General features: G+C 44.3%; 1 protein-coding gene across 1 annotated transcript in view; it reads right to left on the reverse strand.

The window, feature by feature from the left end:
- Positions 1-19592, reverse strand: part of Cntnap2 (contactin associated protein 2) — a 1802334-nt gene that overhangs the window by 18825 nt on the left and 1763917 nt on the right. The window contains 1 exon segment of the mRNA XM_051174658.1: positions 5212-5451. Coding sequence (XP_051030615.1) covers positions 5212-5451 — 240 coding nt within the window.

A 19592-nucleotide genomic window follows, 5' to 3' on the forward strand; every position in this document is an offset into this window, starting at 1 on the left:
ACAGTCCTAAGAGGGCTGGTTTTCCAGTTGCTCTGGGAAGCTGCCGGTTTCCATGGGACAGTTTGAGTGCTCAACCCTCGCTGCTTCCAGACACCCTCTGTCCTTGGGTTGGGCATGAGAAGAACTGTGTGTTACTATCTAGCTGCCCATGCTTCCTTATTTCTGATTTCTTGCCTACTCCACTATGGAGGACCTGAGTGGATTTTTGGTAAGGATGGCTGAGTATCAGAATATCAGACTCTGGTTCATTTAAGGTCTATGGTCCAGACAGCTGAGGGTTACAGTGGCTACTGTGCTATTAGAACCTTCCAAAGGCAGGTCTTTTGAAGATTACGATTCACCATATGAATTATGCCAAGAGTGTTTGCTGTATGTACTCGAGTCACCTGAAACAGTAAGAAGCCATCATCCTTCTAACCAGAAGACCTGTAGGGATGGAGCTTATCTGTTTGGTCCAGTTCACTGTGTGTCAAATACCATGAATGGGACCAGACTCCCAAGGGCTTTATGGGAGTGCACACACACACACACACACACACACACACACACACACACACACACACACACACACGTGTGTGTGTGTGTGTGTGTGCGCGGGTTGGCATGCACAGAAACGGGTGGTAGCTGACTCTTGGACTCATGCTTTCTGCTGTTTGTTTTGCTTTTGTGTTTTACAGACTGCGGGCACCATCTGTAGCCATCTCTTGCTGGCAAGTCCTTCCCATTCCAAGGAAGTAATAAGATTCTGAATGGGATAGAGCGGAAAACACAAGACCCAACAATTCTGAAAGGTGAGTCACAGCAACTGTACCCTGTGACCCATAAAATAAGACAGACTGGGGTTGTTTTGTTTTGTTTTGTTTTCTACCTGATAACAGCTATGCTGAAACTTTGCCATTGGTGTGGTAAAATGCCTGACAAAGGCGTCTTAAGGAAGGAAGGGTCTGAAGGACCAGCGGTGCAGCATGAGGCAGGGAGGGCCGCACTGCATCTGCCTTCGGGAAGCAGGTGAGTGTGGATGCCCAGGTCTCCTCCTCCCTTCCTGTTAGTCCAGGACCCCAATCCACGGAGTGGTGCTGTCTTACATTCAAGATGGTGTTCCCTCCCTCCATCCAACTGAACTGGAAATGTCCTCAGACAAACCCTGAAGGTGTGACTCCTAGGTGATTCTAAACCTAGTCAAGCTGCCAAAAAAGGTTAGCTACTTTATTGATTGATTGATTGATTGATTGATTTTCTGGGGCTGGAGATCAAACCCAGGCATTGTACATTTCAGGCACGTGTTCTACCACTAAAGGAGGGTCCCAGCCTGTCTTCTTTCTTTCCATAGCCTACTCTCAAGTGCTCATCAAGGAACCCCTCCAGTTTGGTGAGTGATTCTCAACCTTGCTACATATTAGATTCACTTGAGGAGGTTTTTACCTACAGACACGATAAGCATGCTGTGCTCAGAGGTCCAGAATCCACATTGACACCCCGGCAATCCTAAAGTGTCCCAGAGGTGGAGGTCAAAACCAGATGAGGGCTTTCAGACTTTCTTGTACATGTGGCAAGCTGTCTAGGAATCCCGGATGAAATGGAGGCACTGATTTGGTTGCTCCTCCTCTCTAACAAGCTTCCAGGTGACCTGAGGCTATCAAGCGGAGGGCATACTTCAAAGCTATGCCATGAAACACTTTAGTCAAGATGTCTCAGGCCAGGCCAGGGCTGGCCAGTGCTCACCTTTATTCTCTTTCTGTCTCAAATGCCAGTCCTACCCTTGCAGTATTCATAGAGGAAAACATTATTCTTGCGTTCATGCTTTGGTTTTCTTTTTGAATATCTCATAGCAAGAATTACCCCTCTATTCAAGCATGGGGATTATCTAGACCACACAGCACCCTTGACTCTGAACTCAAAATGATGCTTGTAGAAGTAAGGGTGAAGTTGCTAGCATGAGGATCCATTAGGAATCCCAGAGTTAGTATCAAATTTATAAATCAAATTTAAATCTCTCTATATATATTTGTGTGTGTGTGTGTGTGTGTGTGTGTGCCTTCCTGTCTTTTCTCCCATCCTCTCTGTCTCTGTCTCTCTCTCTCTCTCTCTCTCTCTCTCTCTCTCTCTCTCTCTCTCTCTCTCTCTCTGTGTCTGGGTTCAGAGGTCCACATCATTACTCTCCATCTTCTTAACTCCTGAGACTGGGTTTCTCACTGATCCTGGAGCTCACTGATTCTGCTAGGCTGACCAGTGAGCCCCAGAGCTCACCCTGCTTTCACCCCTTCACATCTGAGATTATAGATGCATGCCCCCATGCCTGGCTTTTTGGGGGGTGGGGAGTAGATGCTGGGGATCGAACTCAGGTCCTCAAGCTTGCATGGCAACATTTTATTAAACCTAACTAGAGCTTCTATTACTGAGAGAAGGTGAAGAATCTGGAGGACAAGGCAGCCATACTTCTCTCTTCCGGCTATCTTTCCCTCCCAGGAGAGTAAACCTTCCAGAACTCCCCTCTCTGAAAGAGAGACAGAGATCCATCATGCCTTCATGATAAGCACTATCATAAACATTCTCATCTCTAATCTATTCTAGAAGTCCTATTAATAGGCCATCACAACTTATTATTTTATTTCCCTTTGTACATGGTCTAGAGACCTTTGATTTTTCACAATTTCTAAAATTACATCTTTGGAAAGCTCTTTTTTTTTAAATATTTTTTTTTCTTTTCTCCTCTTGATCTATCTTTTGTCGTTTTAACTTTTAGCATTGAATTTAAGAGTAGGGGAAACGCTTTTCATCCTTGTATTGGAGGCTGTTATGAACTAAACACCCACCCAGACTTCTCTTTGTCCCTTCTCTTGTACCATGTACCCCTCTCCTGCTCCCTTTTACCTAAGGGAGTAAAGATGGGATCATATTACCTGAGTGAGGCTCTGTTTCACAGTTAGAGGGAGTATTCCACTCTTCCTTCTAATAGAGTTCACAAGAACTATCTCACTACACTGACATTTAACAGCAAAAGACATTTCCCCAGTTGTAGAAATGGGCTGTGATTAGATTTAAATCCCAAATGGCTGATTTCTTTGCTTTCCTCTTCTCCCTTCCTGTTCCTCCCTTCCTTCCTCCTTCCCTCTACCCTTTGATTTTTTCCTGTCTGACAGGGTCCTGCTATGTAACCCAGGCTGACCTTGAACTTGGAACCCTTTTGGCTAAGTGCTACAATTACAAGTTTGTGCTGACTTGGAATGAAGAATTTAATTTGAGTGTTGAATACCAACAGAAATGTTTTCTAAACTGTATACATTTGCATGAATCAATCAGAAGGAACCTGTCATGAATAAAACATTTTCTTTTTTAAATCCATGAACTAAAGTGGTTTGGTATCTAAACTGCATTCATTTCACAGACTTCAAAAGCAAACAATTGGCTAATTAAGTCATAATGAATATGAGCTTATCTTTCCCTGAGGAAGCATTGATAGTTTTTGAATCCAGTTTCTGGGCAGTAGAACACACATGCTCATAGCTACCCATAGCCACCACTTGCAGTTTCTACCTGTAGCACCCCAGAATCCATGCATTTAAAGGCAGTTCACCAGCTGTTCACCCTCACATGTGCAGGGATTTACCCGAAGACTACCACTCTTGTGGACCTGATACAAGCTTTTTCTCCTCTATTTCCACCTTCCCTTTCTTCCTGCTGCAGCAGGAATGCTTTCTTTGTTCAAGCCAATCCAGGAGGAAAGCCTTGCTTGCTGAGTGCCCTGTGACTGCCCTTGGCACACTGCACTCTCATCATGTTATAGGAACCCATAAGTAAGGAACAAGGAGAGCTGCTTAGTCTGTTAATGGAACAATTCTGGCTTTACAAATTTTCCAGGGACAGTCTAGTAAGAATCACCACAGTGACGGCTGCTATGAAGCTAAATACTGGCACAGGCCTGCAAGGTGATTAAAGCAATCAAATGTGTACTACTGTATAAGTCGTTATGAATTCTCTCTCTCTCTCTCTCTCTCTCTCTCTCTCTCTCTCTCTCTGTGTGTGTGTGTGTGTGTGTGTGTGTGTGTGTGTGAGCGTAGAGGTGGGATTTGGAAACTTTTAATGGACATTCTCAAGCTATAGCTAATCATCTAACATAATAATCATGATGACTATTAATATTGTGACCGTTAAATATTTACAAGTTTGCCATGAATCTATGACTGTGTTAAGTTACCATTTTCAAATATATTTTTTTATTTTCTGTGTACGAGTGTTTGCTGTAAGTACATATGTGTATCATATGCTTGCAGTGTCCCTGAGGAGCAGAAGGTTTCAGATGACCAGGACTGGACTTATAGATGGTTGTAAGATACCATTGGGTGCTGGGAACTGAATACCATTTCTCTGTAAGAGCAGCAAGGGCTCTTACCCATTGAGCACATAATCTCATGTAGAATTCTAGTGATTTAGGTCTTACTGTCCCTATTTTGGGAATTGAGAAGCTGAGAAATGAGGTTATGGCAGCTGCATGGAGTTTAATCTGCTGGTAAGAAGCAGTGATGGTGTTGGAATTTGGGCTTCACTCTTATGTTGTCCCATCTTGTGAACTCTTACTGTTTTAAGGGTCACTAACATTCCTGGTTGACTGGGGTTGCTTGGAGACCCACTGAGTACTGGATTTGCAGGTCACTGAGAAAATGCCACCTCTCCATCTCAAGGAAGTAGTAGGGAGGAGTCAGCATGTAGCGACTGGGCAGAGCAGAATGCCTGCCCCTCTTTCCGGTAAGATGAGACCACGTGGAAATACTAGATTTATAGAAATGGGTTAATATTTAAGATAAGAAATGATAGTAACTGGCCAACAGCATTTTTATCAAATACAGAGTCTCTGTGTATTATTTGGGGCTGGCGCAGCGGTGGGACCAGGCTGATGGAAAAACAACTCATAACACAAGACCTCCACAGCCATGTTGCAGACAGCAGTTTGGTCATCTCTTCACCTACATGAAGAGTCCTCATCCAACCCTACACTCTTAACCTCTAATTTCTCTGTTTCTGCTTTTGAGTAGAGATAACTCTTTGGCCCTTCATAGGTGCCAAGCATTACACCGAGAACTCATAGTTTAGCATTTCCTTCCTGCTGTGTCTTAATCCCCTCCTGACAGGGTCAGCAAGGGTGCACGAGCAACCCATTCTACAGCTGAGGAAAGTGAGGTCGAAAGGAATGAAGCAATCAGCCTAGGGTTTTACCTGAATCCAAGTGATCTAGATGCCAAGGGTCAGTGGCCGAAGACATGGGGGAAAGTGTCAGTGGGGAGGCCCCACAGTTGGACTCCACCAGCTCGCCCTGAATGTGCACGTGGGCCGAGGCGTTCGTCTGTCTCAAGGCTGCCTTCAGTGGGGCGATGTGGTTGAACTGGACTCTGGACAGGCAGCCTGTGAAGCCTGGGGTGTTGTATTTGTGAATTTCTTGGTCAATTTTCCCCGTTTCTAGAGAGAAAAGAAAGAGAAGATGAGAATACACGTCCACTCACTGTACTCTTCGGGAAAATAGACCAGTCCTGCAGTGCCTGTGTCGCAAGCTTCCGTGTTAGGTCCCAGCTTTGGCTACCTCGCTTTTAGAGATGAGATATTCAGAGTTTCCTGCGCCTTAGGGCTGAAGACATTTAATGCAATGTCTGCTTGCTAGAGAATATGGGAGGTTTAGAGTAAGACTGCATTTGAGAAAACAAAACAAAACAAATCAAAACGACACCCATCATTCCCTTGAAGCTACATGAGTTACCATGGAAGCTAATAACACTGGCTCTGACTAGTTTTTCTTCTTGTTTTTCCTGATCTCTGACTATTTTAAACACATGACAACAAAGGCTCCTGCTTATCCCTCTTGTTCTCTTTCCTTTTCTCCCTGAGCAGTCTTCATTTTGAAAGAACAGGAATGAAAGGAGGAAGAAAGAGGACAAGACACATTTCTTCTGGCAGGTTTGCGGTTCCTTTTTTCTGTTGAGCAGTATGCTTGGAGTTTCAAGGCTTAAAGAATCTCTGTTGGTATGGGATGGGGAGTTTGAACTTTAGGAAGTACTCCCAGTTTGGTGACAACATTCAGGTACATTTATGAACCATCACCTTCTCCTAGTTTGTACAGCCAGCATCTTCCTGTATACTTTCAGCTCAAGGGTAAGCCCAGGTTTAGGCAGTTCCAGCGCACCATCAGTCAAGGTATGGAGGGTTCTCCTGGGTTCCTAGCTCTGGTTTTTGAACTGATGGAATCCTCAAGCCCTTAAGACCATCTGACCCCACATCTCTGAACCAGAAAGATTTTTGATGTGAAAGACGAACCCTGTATTTGGTAACAGCATCAAAGTCCTTGGTAAACCAGGAGAAGCCGTTTCTGCTGGGGGATTGCCCCAGAAGGAACGTCTGAGGTTGAAAGGAAAAGGAACTCCGGGCTGGCTGTGTTATTTTCACGGAACTCTGGGAATCTGCTGGGGCTAGAGCCTCAAGGCTAGACTGACTGGGTAGGGTCTCGAAGGTCACATTTGAATGCTTTCATTTTAGAAGAAAAAGCAAAGACGTTGCAACTTCAGAGGCTTTTGCGGGGGCTGCATGAGAAAGAAAACTGAGAGAGGCAGTGTCGCAACTGCTTTAAGCAGGTCCTGGCATGGCCACCCCCATCCTCAGGCCCCTGAAAGCCCTCTGGCTGCAGATTCTTCTTTTTGCCACACAGCTGAGGTCAGATCGTGCTGTGGACCTGGACACAGTACTCTCCTCTCTGCTGGCCTCCTCTGAGTTTTAAGTTTTATTTCTTCTGCAGAGATCTGAGTAGGGAGCGGGGAACTTTTCATCTTTAAGGTTTAGTGCAGGCTGGTCTGGGACTTGCTGTGTAGCCCAAGTTACTCTGGACATTCCTGTTTCAACCTCCCAAATACTGGGATTAAAGGAGTGAGCCACTATGTCAGGCTTAGTGGATGGAGAGCTTGTGACTTGAGTCACATAGTCCTTGACACAGTTTTTTAAACGTTAGGAAGATGGACTTCTCTCCCCATCAGAGGGTTTTCCATTTACCCTTCTTAAAGATGTGGCCCCAGGGCAGGGACACTGTGCCCTGTTGGGTGGAGGGAGCCCAGAAGTAGGCTTCTGATATTGTTAGAGAAACAGTGGTATCAGAAGCCCAGCTGAGCATAGTGAGCACTGGAAGGTATGCAGCCATGTGGGCAGAAGGTTTGAGGCTGGCGGCGGGAGGAGGCCATGGGAGATGTTCTCCTTGTGTGCCTTTCTTCTCCTTGGGACTCTCTCACTCATTTCTTCAACTTTTTTTCTTTTCTTGGGGAAATTAGGGCAATTTCCAAAGTTCAACTCTTTTGTTTTCCCTGAAAGGCGATTGAAAGATTTCAAAATCCAATCTGGTTTCAATCCATCTGGTTGACATGTTCTTTTCTCAAGACTCTTAGCTGGGAACAGCTCCTCTGAGGAGTGTGTAATAGATACTCTTGACCCTGTGGGATGTGATACACCCACTCTGGGCCAAGCGATAATAATAAGTATCAGAGCACAGACTGAGGCAGGAGTTAGCTCTCTTATAGGCGTTAACTGGGAAAGGCCCATGGTAGAACTACTGTTAGGAATACAGATCAAGGTGGGACCAGGATCCCATGGCATGGGGGTTACACATGGCGGGGGGGGGAGCATGACCAACATGCCATTAGGCAGAACTTACATGGACAATGGGAAGAAAATTTTATTAGAAAGGGAAGGGAGACAGAGAGGAGAGAGAGAAGAGAGAGAGACATAGAGAAAAAAGAAGGGGGTAGATAGAACAGAGATCTGTCTGCTTCCTCAGAGAGATGGCAGAAAGAGAGAGAGAGGGGAGGTGGGTGGAATTAGCCTCTTACTTCAAGAAACCTTTGCACCTGCATGCATAGTGTAGTGGCATAGCAGCCGTAGGACCCTGGGCTGACCAGGTACTGCCTGTGTGCACCCTGGCAGGTTACAGGGGGCAGGCCAGCGTAACACCTGAGTCCTAACAACTACAAGCTGGCCACATAAACATGCAAACAAAGCGAGCATCATTTATTTAATAGCTGGTGAGATACAAGTCTGAGGCTAGCGATGTTTATGAGCTCAGTGGCTAGCAGAGTTGGTCAGGGCTAGTAGCTAGCAGATGAGCCAAGGTCAGTGGTTCACAGAACAAGGAAGAGATGATGAAGGGAGAGCTTGAACATGTGGCCCACTGCTCTAACTGAGGAAGTATCACGCGAGCAGTTCCCTGGCTGGCTAGTGGGACATGCACAGAGCATTAGGGCCCTTACTGTCCAAGCCTATGGTATGCCTGAGCACCGACATTCTCCATGAAATCACCCCATTCTCTGCCCAGTTTCTGCCATTACTGTTGAAAGCTCCTGAAGCGTAGCCCTGTGGTCTTCTCTCCAGATGCCTCCTCTTCTTTGAGAATATATATCTATATCTCTATATCTATCTATCTACCTATATATATAAAATTTATTATTAATTTTTCTTATTTTACATATTGATCCCAGCTCCCTCTCCCTCCCATCCTCCCATGCCCCCTGACAGCCCCCCTGTCCCATTCCCCACCCACTCACTCCACAAGGCGGGTGATGCCTTCCAGGAGGGATGGTCAAAATCTATCAAGTCATTTGGAGTAGGAACTAGGCCCTCCCTCCTGTCTCTAAGCTAAGGGAGTATCCCTCCATGGGGAATGTTCTCCCAAAGTCCTTTTGTGCACCAGGGATACATCCTGGTTCCACGGTCTGAGGTCTCTTAGACTGCCCAGGCCTTCTAGCTGAGACCCATGTTCAGGGGGGTCTGGGTCAGTTCAATGCTGGATTCCAAGCTGTCAGTCTGGGGTCCATGAGCTCCCCCTTGTTCAGGTCAGCTGCCTCTGTGGGTTTCTGTAACATGGTCTTGACTCCTTTTTGAGCATCTTTCTCAATTCTCACTTTTCCTTAATAAATCTACTTTGCTTTGTTGATTTCTTTTTGTCCACATCTGTATTCCTCATTGACACGAGACAAAGAACCAGAGAGCCACTGTCTCAGACTGACATTTGGTGACTACTGATGGTCCAGCAACCTGGTTCCTGTCTCAAGCCTGTCTGGACCAAGAGAACCTCCTTTATTTTCAAAGAGCTACATAACTACTATGGACCAAGGTAAGGTCATGGGTAGGGTTCCCTGATGAGCTGTTTTAATACACTTCTCAGCAAATTTCCTGGAAGCTCTGCTAGTTTGTGTGTAGAATGTACTCTAAAGGCCTGTGTGTTAGAAAGCTTGGTACCCAGATTGGGTGCCTAGCCCCATGTCCTCAAGAAGGCTTTATTCAGCAAGTGATGGAAACAGATGCAGACCCTCAGCCAAACACTAGGTGGAGTTTGGCAGAAGAAGAGAAAGGATTGTGGTACCCAGAAGGGTCAAGGACACCATAAGAAAACTCACAGAATCAACTAACCTGGGCTCATAGGTGCTCACAGTGACTGAACCAACAGCCAAGGAAGCTGGCTTGGGACGGACTTAGGCACTCTGTATATATGTTACAGGTGTTTGGCTTGGTCCTCTTGTAGGACTCCTAAAATAGCGGTCACAGAGGCTGTCTCCAACTCTTTTACTGGCTTTTGGGATCCTGCTGTCCATACTGGGTGGTCTTGTCCAGCCTTAATACCTGGGGAGATGCTTATAGTCTTACTGTGCCTTGATAGGCCATGCTTTGTTGATACTCACGGGGCAACTGCCCTTTCCTAAACAAAAACGGAGGAGGAGTAGATTGGGGGTTGGGGACAAGAGGTTGGTGGGGAGGGGCTGAGAGGAGAGGAGGGAAGGGGAACTATAGCTAGAATATAACACACACACACACACACACACACACACACGTACACACACACACACCTTGGTTCCTAGCCTGCAGCACTGTTGTGAGGGGATGGGGCCTTTAGGAGGAAGTTAAGTCACTGGTGGGTGGGTGGGGGTGTCCTGGAAGAGATATTGGGTGTTGTCGTTCTCTTATGCGCCCCCCCCACACTTCGTGAAGTATAGGATGAAAAGGCTTTCTCTGCCATGTGACCTATCATGATTTGTAGTGTTACTTCGGGTCCAAAGTGATAGGGTCAAGAGACAATGTGTAGAAACCTCTGCCAAATCAAACCTTTCTTCCTTCTACACCGCTTCACCCCAGGTATTTGGTGTAGTTAGTTACAGAAATCCAACTTCACATTGTATCAGTTACCTTTCTTGTTGTTGTGATCAACAAGCAACCCAGCAAGGAAGCAATTTAAGGGAGGAAGGGTTATTCTGGCTCATAGTTTGAGGGGTTACAGCCCATCATGGCAGGGAAAATACGGTGGCGGAAATGAGAGAGAATTGGCCATGCTGGTTCCCTGGTTAGGAAATAGACGATAGACATAAACTGGGGCCAGGCTAAGAAAGAAACTTCAAGGCCTTCCTTCAGCTAGGCCCAGTTTCAAAACCCTCTCCCATCTGGAACACATGAGAGCCCATGGAAACCATTTCATACTTAATAGACACAAACCATCTGGGTTGGATAGGATCAACCCCCACTTCAAGGATGAACAAACTGAGAGTCATGCCTTTGTCAATGAATACATGTTTATGTTTCCTATAGGAAATAGGGAAGTCAAATGATTTGTATTAGTCTCAACTTCTCCCTAAAAAAGAGTTAGTTTTGATTTATACTTGTGCAGGTTATTTGTCAACTCTAGTCAGAGGCTCCATAGAAATGACATGGTGAGGCTTATAGAAAAAAAAAAAAAAAAAAAAACTTCACTGGCTTTGAGAACTTCATTGGCTTAAGTGAACAACTCGATTTTCAAAAAGGAGGTTAGTCATAAGCTCTGACATCACTGACAGCTCCAGCAAGTTCTGAAACGAGTTGCTATCTCTTTCTCGTGTGTGTGTGTGTGTGTGTGTGTGTGTGTGTGTGTGTGTGTGAGAGAGAGAGAGAGAGAGAGAGAGAGAGAGAGAGAGAGAGAGGGAGAGAGGGAGAAAGAGAGAGAGCTATGCAAGCACTCTACACTGAACTATATTACATCTCCAGTATTTTTTTTGTTAAACGTAGTCTTACTATGTAGCTGACTGGCCTTGAATTCACTTCCTCATCTTTTTCAACCACATGCTCGAATTACAAATGTGCCCTATCATGCCCCACAAGATTTCATATTTCTCAAGAATATTAGGTAGTACAGCGTATCTGTCACTTTAGCACATCTGAGTTTGTTACAATTAAATTATGTTAAGCTATAGAATCTATCAGATGTCTCATGCTGGAATCATACATGAAAATATCATTCATGGCAAGATGCTACTTTGTTCATGGTGATGACCTGGCCAATGCAATTCCTAGGGGGAAAAAAGAAAATCTGCTTTACAGAATGCAGGCTAGAAATGCAGCAAGTCACTTCTGGAATTAAGTTGTCAAAATACAATCAGTCCTTTCATCTTTTATATTTATAGTGGTTTGGGATATGGAATATAGTCCACTTAAAATATCATTGCAATTCTTCTCAGAACTTTAAAGTGAGATAAATGCTCACGAGAGCCCTCTGAGGAGCGCAGCTGTGTTAGAGTGCATTAGCCTGCTTTCTTTGCTCTCTGTCTGTCACTCAGTTGCTGCACACCAGTGACAGGCAGGAGGGTCACGACCAGAAGTGGATAGAGAGAGGGAGCCTCAGTAGGAAACAGAGGGAGAGAGGCAGCTCCACTGAGGACAGAAACATTCTGGAAGCTCAGGAACACACTTGAACACCTGTCCCAGGGGCATTAGATAATGTTTCCCAGCAGAGATTTCTCCTTTTCCCCTGAGGGCTTTGATTCAATTACTTATTCTTCCTGGGTTTTCCATAGGATCTATTTACACATGAGTTTTATTTGCTTTCAGAGTTTTAAATTTCCTATATCCTTCCTTTCTATCCTTTGGTGGGAGGGATGTGATTATATGAAAAAATGAAAACAAACAAACAAAAAAACCCAAAGAAATAAACAGATTTTTTAAAACCAAATTTTTTACTCTTTTATGGACCAGAGCCAGAGATCTTTCTGTGGCAGTAAGGTCTAACCTTCTGTAGATATCTACTATGTGTTCTAGGCTGTGGGTGCTGCTGTGAAAGTAGTCTTTCTTGAGATCTGTGGGTTACAGACAGATGGCCATCCTTGTTTACAGTCCTAATGGGGCTCATGGTTGTCCCACAGAAGCCGTAGGAAGAGCTGGTCCCAAAGCATTGTCTGCTCCACCCCCCACCCCCCACCCCCATTCTGGGGTGGAATGTGTCCCACTGGAGGCACAAGAGTGACTTTAGGCAATTCACAGGCTGGGAATTGATGCCCTAATTACATGATGCGATATTAGTCCCTTCTAACAGAAAGTGGATCTCAGACCTGGAATCCATGGTGGGCCAGGGTACCAAATTTCATTGTATTTCCATAGTATGTATTTTTTTTTCTGTTATCCTAATTGGAACAGCATACAATACTAGTGCTTCATTTCATGGTAACTTACAAAATTTTCTTTAACGGTTTTCTTTCTTTATTATAGCAACATATTTAAATAAAGATTGTGAATCCATTTAAGGGAAATACGGGTCATTAATAGTTAAGGAGGTCATCAGAAATGGTGACAGTTGGTTAAAATTATGACATAGGTCCTCACATGACTTGGGGGAACATTGTTGGAGAAGAACTTGTTGCTCCCTATCAGGTTTAGGAGCCTTTACTCTATTTTATTGGACCTCGTCCTCTCCCCTTCCCCCTCACACTCAGTATCTGCCATTGACTACCACTTTAGAACAGCATACGCCTTGGGCTTTCCAGAAAGGGAGTTTGTAATGGCTTCCTCCAGGTTCTACTCCATTCTAGCCACTTGGCACAGGCATACATATTCTTTTCCTTTCAGAGGGGCCAGATACCTGATTTGGACCTCTAGTAGACAAAAGCTTCTTGTGAACAAGAACCGAATATCATAGCCGTGTTTTCCCCAAAGGCTTTAAAATCATGTCTTCAATAAAATAGTTGCCTAGTGGTGATGGGTATAATCATAACCAAGCATATATTAAATACTCAGTCATTGAGGGTTTGGTTCTGTGGGGATCAAGTACTGGGGAATTAGATACCATCCAACTGGCTATGGTCAAGGTTTGTTGACTTTGTAAGGTACAAGGAGGGGGAACATGGCCTTGGAATGGGAGGGGGAGGCAGTGTATTTAGATGCAATAAATCAGTGTGTATTACTTACAGAGGTATCATTATCAGTCAGAAATCAGTCTATCTCACTGAAGATGGTCCTATCCTCTACAAATTGTTCTGCACTGCTATCAACCTGTGGATTAGTGCTGTGCAGCCACGGTTATCTCTACACACTGCACCGGCCTCCAGCACAGGACTCTGAGTTTATGGTACATAGTGGACTAAAATTGAGATCATTGCTCGGGAGAGGTTCTTCATAGTCCTTTAAAATTAGACTGAAATGAGATTGAAGAGCTGCCCCCCCCCCAACTCCATTTCTAGTTACAGGAAGGGTGCTGCTCAGCCAGCCCATTCTAATAGCTGTTGCTAATGTCAGGGCTCAGCCATAGGTCTGCTTGGAGAAGAGCTGCAGATGGGTTCATTAGGTAGGAAGCAAGTTTTCCCATTCTAGCCTTATTTGTCTATAGATGTGTGGACAGGAGCTTGGTTGGGTCAGTGGAAGGGACAACCGACTCCCATCCCCAATTCCCTGGAGCCAGGAACATTAAGCCCAAAGAGCAAATAAAATTCAACAAGCCTTCTCCTTCAGCTCTAATGCAATCGAATGATAAGCAGTAGGCAGGGCAGGGCAGTGCTGGCTGCTAGGTTGTGTCAGGGTTCTGTTCTGACAGGCTGCTCTTTTCATCACTGTCTTAGGGACCCGCTGGCTTTCCAAAGATGCATGACCAGAATTAAATCCACATACATAATTGATGTGCATCGTTATGTAGCATGACATTTTATTAATCCCTTAAGAAAGACGCTAATGAAATCTCATTGTCATTATTAGACGCTCTGCTCTCCTACAAGGAGAGGCAGGTCTAAAATATGCAGGCGTGATTTTAAAAAGCTCTCGATCTATAACACGTGCTTGCTGGATGACAAAGAGGCATAATGCTGGAAAAGCAGAATCTCTGTTTCTGTTTCGTGTCTGCTGCATGTTAACTGGTGGCTCTTTGTCCAAGGATCAGTGAAACAAGATTGGGTGTGTTTGTTTTCTAAAGGCAAAAGTAAAAAAGAAATGCCTTCCTGAGAAAATGTTAGCCAGAAAAAAACTAGTTTGCAAAAATGTTACGGGTGGCATTTTTATTTGGATCCATTTATCATGGTTCCTGAGCCTCAGGGACAATTAAATAAATTGAAATTGTCATTTCTATCCCTAAAATATAGCCTGAACATAAAAGGCTTATTATGATTAATCTAATAATATAGTTGTAATTACTCAACATTAAAAACATTGTGGATCAGAGGAAGAATGACTCCTAACATGCTTCTAGACGCTAGATATTTGGTGTCATGAAGGTCACAAATCAGAAAGATAAGATTTCCTACATTTTCCTGATTATTTCAAAGTTGTAAAGTATGAACTAGAAAGCCTGTAAGATACTGGTGTCCTGTCCCAAAGCAGGTTCTGAAGCACCTGTCAGTCAGCCATCAGAGCTGCATCCTATGGCGCCTTGAGAAATGTGGGCTACTGTACCTCTCAGAATCTTGGCCAATGGAAGCTTCAGGCCCTAGATATTTGCTACTGCAAAGCAGAGTAGAGATTTACAGTTTCCTGTAAGCCAGGACTATACACACCTGCTTCTTGCTGACAGGAGGTTTAGTCCACTCTTACTCTACTCCCGCCTTTGCAGAACACTATACATGAAGCTGTTAAGCTGAAATGTAGGGAGAAAACCATTTCCCCCCTGTGTATACCTTATTTCCGCTTATTTTTGGGCTTTGGAAAAACCACAGTTGACTGTAGCTGACATATAAGGACAGTGAGTTTTATTTTCTAGTTTTCACTCCTATAAAGGAATAACCCTCCAAGGTACTGAAGGGTATTTTTTTTTTCTAGAACTAGCAGAGGGTCACTCGAAATGAACATCGCAAACGCAGGTTAACTGGGAACCAAGGAGGACAGGAGGGTGATGGCCTCAGTTATTTACTGAGTTTAGGCTAGGAGAAACTAGTAAGCCTTCCTATTCGCAGATAATATCAAATTGAGTGACTGGGTAAAATAAAAAGCAGTTTGCTTCCTTTGCTCCCAAGTTATTGGAGTTTGTGCTCTAGGTGGGCTCCAAAGCTTTCTTTCTCAAGGGGAGGGAAAAACAGTCTTTAAAGGACTAAGATCGCACGAAAGTGCAAATGTCAGTGTGTCAAGGAATGGAACTGAAGTTGGAAGTGAAAGCCGTGTTTTTCCCACAGGGAAGTGAGATCTCTCAGACGCACATGGCGAGTAAAGAAGCCGTATTCAGGGAGTGTACTGAGTGGTTCCCCCTTAGCTTCCTTCCCACACACTTCACACAAGGAGGAGTTCAAATCCTGGGATCCTGGACTATGCTCTGAAGATCAAGTTTAAACACTCATGGCTGAGTCTGAAGCCTCAGTGGCTCATCACAACCCCCCCCCCACAAACTTTACAACTACCTTGGATGCCATCAAGGAGTAGGACGAAGAAATGGACCAGGAGGGCTTTGGGGACACAATGGTGTATTTCTCCCCACATCACAATTTTCTCTGATTCTAAATCAACCTTTTCATTTTCAGATTGGGATAGGAGTCTACTAAGTTAGAGGACACAGACAGAGGACTTGCATTTCAGCAAAGAATTCTGTGATGTCTCTAATGACTTTTTTTTTTTTGTAGTCAAGACAGACATATGCAGACTTGCAAAAGTATAAGTAGCATTTCAAAGGTATGTGTATTAGAAGATGAACAATGGGTAGAATTTGTTTGACAGATGGGGATAGACTCCAATGGGGAATTTTAGTGATACGGATACAAAACTACGTTTAATTATTAGTTTGGATAAATGTTGTGCTGGCTAATTTTTGTTACCTTGACACCAGCTAGAGTCATCAGAGAGGAAGGAGCCTCATTTTCTCATTGAGAAAATGCCTCCATGGGATTGGGGTGTAGGCAAGCCTGTAGAGCATTTCCTTAATTAGTGGTTGATGGAGGGAGGCCCAGTCCATTGTGGGTGATGCCATCCTTGGGCTGGTGGCTCTGGGTTCTATAAGAAGGAAGGTTGAGCAAGCCAAGGGGAGTGAACCAGTAAGCAACAATCCTTCACGGCCTCTGCATCAGCTTCTGCCTCCAGGATCCTGCCCTGTTTGAGTTCCTGCCCTGATCTCCTTTGATTATGAACAATGATGTGGAAGTGTATGCCAAATAAACATTTTCCCCTTCAAGTTGCTTGGATCATGGTATTCCATCACAGCAACAGTAACCACAACTAAGGTTAAAATCAACTGTTCATTGGCCAGTATGTCACATGCTACTTAGTAGAAAGAGGTGGCTATACAGGAAATAAAAAAGAACATATATCAAAAGGATGTTGAAAGGTTGAAATGATGGAATATAACTAACTAGATAAAGCTTAGAGGAAATGAATATCTAATTTTTATACTTGGAAATAATACACCATTTACTGTGTCATTACCAAAATGTATGATACTTCTGGTAATAGTAAACAAACTTCTTCCCCGCACAGAAGAAGGGTATTGTATTTCAATTAATTACAAGTAATTTGGGAGTTAAGAGTAAGATTTGGTTGAATCAAAAGAAGAATGGTTTTTAGATTCTAATTTGGAAAGCAAATTCTAATGCTTTCTCATAGATTGGCTAGATTAAATCCATAGGTGTGTTTAGTTCAGGATAAGAGATCATTGTGCATAACTGCAAGAATTAGCTAGGGTGTGTGTACTGGCCTGTCCTTAGATTTTAGCAGATGGAGAGAGTAGAAGGACTCATAGACACTTAGCCTGGAGAAGAGAAAGCTCATTGTGTAGATGTTTCCTCAGAATTCAAACACATTTCCTCCTAGAAGCAAGAGGAAAACTCCAAAGGCCCAGAAGCTCATGAAACATTCAAGATTCAGGAAGCATAAGAAACACACATATGTAGGAAAGCATAGGAAACACACAAGGCTCAGGAAGCTCAGAAAATTCCAAGATTCACAAGACCCATCTCTGTGGTTTCAAATTTGTGAAATTTTTGGGGCAGGAGATTCTTTTTGGTGGAGTTGACTGCAAGCTGTGCAGATAATACCAGGGATATAGCTTTTATGAGTTTTAACCCATGCTAGGATGAATTTCTGGTAATATAGCTGCCTTTGAATGACCCATGTTCCTATACATAATCTCAATATTTTATTGGTTCCAAAAGCTAGGCTTAAATGAAATCTTTGGTTGCTTATTAGTTCCCTTTCTGGGGCAAATAAACATTTGCTAAGGAAAAGTTATGTAACCCACAGGAAACACATTATTTCTGCAAGCAAAATTTTAGAATGGCTATGGGAAGATTCAGGGTTTAGACTTGGCCTGGGATGCTGTCCTTAATCTAAGGACAGTCACTGGAATAGAAGCCCAGAGATTAAACATGAGATTAGGCCGTCTATGGGAGAGGCATCCAGAAGCAGCTCTGAAAGTATGAGGGCACTGAGATAAACATGGAGAGGATGGGTGTCATTCCAGCTGTGGAAAGGCGATGGATGGCGAGGAACTTAGGGCTGGAGCTGGGACAAACCATCTGAAGGAGAGGTCAAGTCCTCGGACCTATCTCTAAGAGGCACTGTGAGATAAGGGAGAGCATTTCGACTGCACTCTGTGCCCTGGTCAGCCCTTTATCTGAATCCCCATGAGAAATTATGGGGTGGGCTGAATAAGCTTTAAATGCTGAGTGTGAGGGAGTGAGTACTTTTGCTCGGGTTACCCAGCTGGCAGGTGGAACAGAGGCTTGCACTTATAGGTGTCCCCAGCTCCTGCTGCTCTGTGAGGGAGGACTTGAAGGAGACTTCACCAACCCACCAGTAGAGCTCTCTTTGTGGAGGAGTACAGCCACTGAGAGTTACCTGTGAAATTTCCACAGCCACCAAGAGATAGTCAGGGAAGCAGGATGCCCTGGACATGGATGCCCTGTTCCTTCTGGTTCTGACTGGAATGGAGACTTCTGAGGGGATGTATGTATAAAGCTTGAAGTGCAGTGTGTTGGGTGGGTATGAAGCCAGCCATTTTGATTACATCTCCCCCTTCAGAGCCAGTTGTTACCACACACTGGCTTTTTCCTTGTGTTGCGCACAAGGCTTTTCGCCAACTTTAAATGAAAAAAAAAAAAAAAAAAAAGTAGGCTCTCAAGTAAGATCTAGAGATGTGCTATAACATTTTTTAATTTATTTGTTTTATTTTTGTTCATGGAATTTAAATTTATTTTATCTATATTACTGATGTTTGTGTGTGTATGCTTGTCTGTGGGTGTGTAAGTATAGGTGTATTTATGAATTTCTGTACACGCACATGTGTGTGGGTGTCTACGGAGGCCAAAGAGGGCCTTGGCATCCCTGGACCCAGAGTTACAGGTGATTGTGAGCCACCTGAGAACCAAATATCAGCCCTCTGGATGAGCAGCGAACACTCTAAACTGCCAAGCAATCTCTTTATATTTTGAGCATGTAGTCCAGGCTGGCCTCGAGCTTGCTATAGAGCAAAGGACGACCTTGAACTTCAGAGCCTTTTGCTTATACCACCCCAACCTCCAGGTGTGTGCACTATGCCCTTTTTGTATAGTGGGAGGGATTCAACTCAGACTTTCTTTCATGCTAGGCAAGCATGCTACCAATTGTGCTACATCCCCCACTTTGCTTGCGTTTAATATTTGGTATGTAACTCAGCTGCAGTTGCTACCATCACCCAACCTTCTAGATAACACAGGGTAACCGAGGGTCTGTCCCTGAGCAGATTGCTAATAATGATTCCTTGGGGAGCTAGCCAGAACTAGCCAAAATAAAAAAGACAAAGAACACAGCTGCACTGAGCCAGACTGAACCTGTAGCCCTCTCTAATTTACCTAAATGGAGTCTCTTCCAGGGGTGGATTTGAGGTCCATAGGTTTTCACTTTACTCTTTCTGGAATTTTTTCCCTTGGAGGCCTTCATTTCCGGCTCCCACAGAGCGGTCTGACTGCTTATTTCCCCAGCTGGGTCCTTTCTCTGGTCCTGTCATTATCTCCATTCTCCTAGCTGTCTGTGCATGTTGAAGGCTGGCTCTTCTGTCTCCACTTAGGAAGGTGCAAATTACAGTGGCTGCAGCACCTTGCAGGCAATGCACATTTTCTCTGCCCTGGGCCTCATTCTGCACTGCCTCACCAGCCCCCTGTGATCTGCTGTGTGCGTTTGTGTTGTCTCCCAGCAGATGAGAGGGTAGAGTATTGTAGGGGCAATTGTGTTAGCCTCTCTAAAATAAAGTTCCTTGGAACTCCAGGTACCCTGGTTTTGAAAGGATACAGGGAAAGAATCTACATCAGGGTGTAGAGACCCCTGCCCCCATCACTGAGATTTAGTTCTTTTGGCATGAACACATTTTCACATTCCGGTGGAATATCTGGCTATCTGGGATCCCT

This window comes from Phodopus roborovskii, unplaced genomic scaffold (genome assembly GCF_943737965.1).
Source record: "Phodopus roborovskii unplaced genomic scaffold, PHOROB, whole genome shotgun sequence".
NCBI lineage: Eukaryota > Metazoa > Chordata > Mammalia > Rodentia > Cricetidae > Phodopus > Phodopus roborovskii.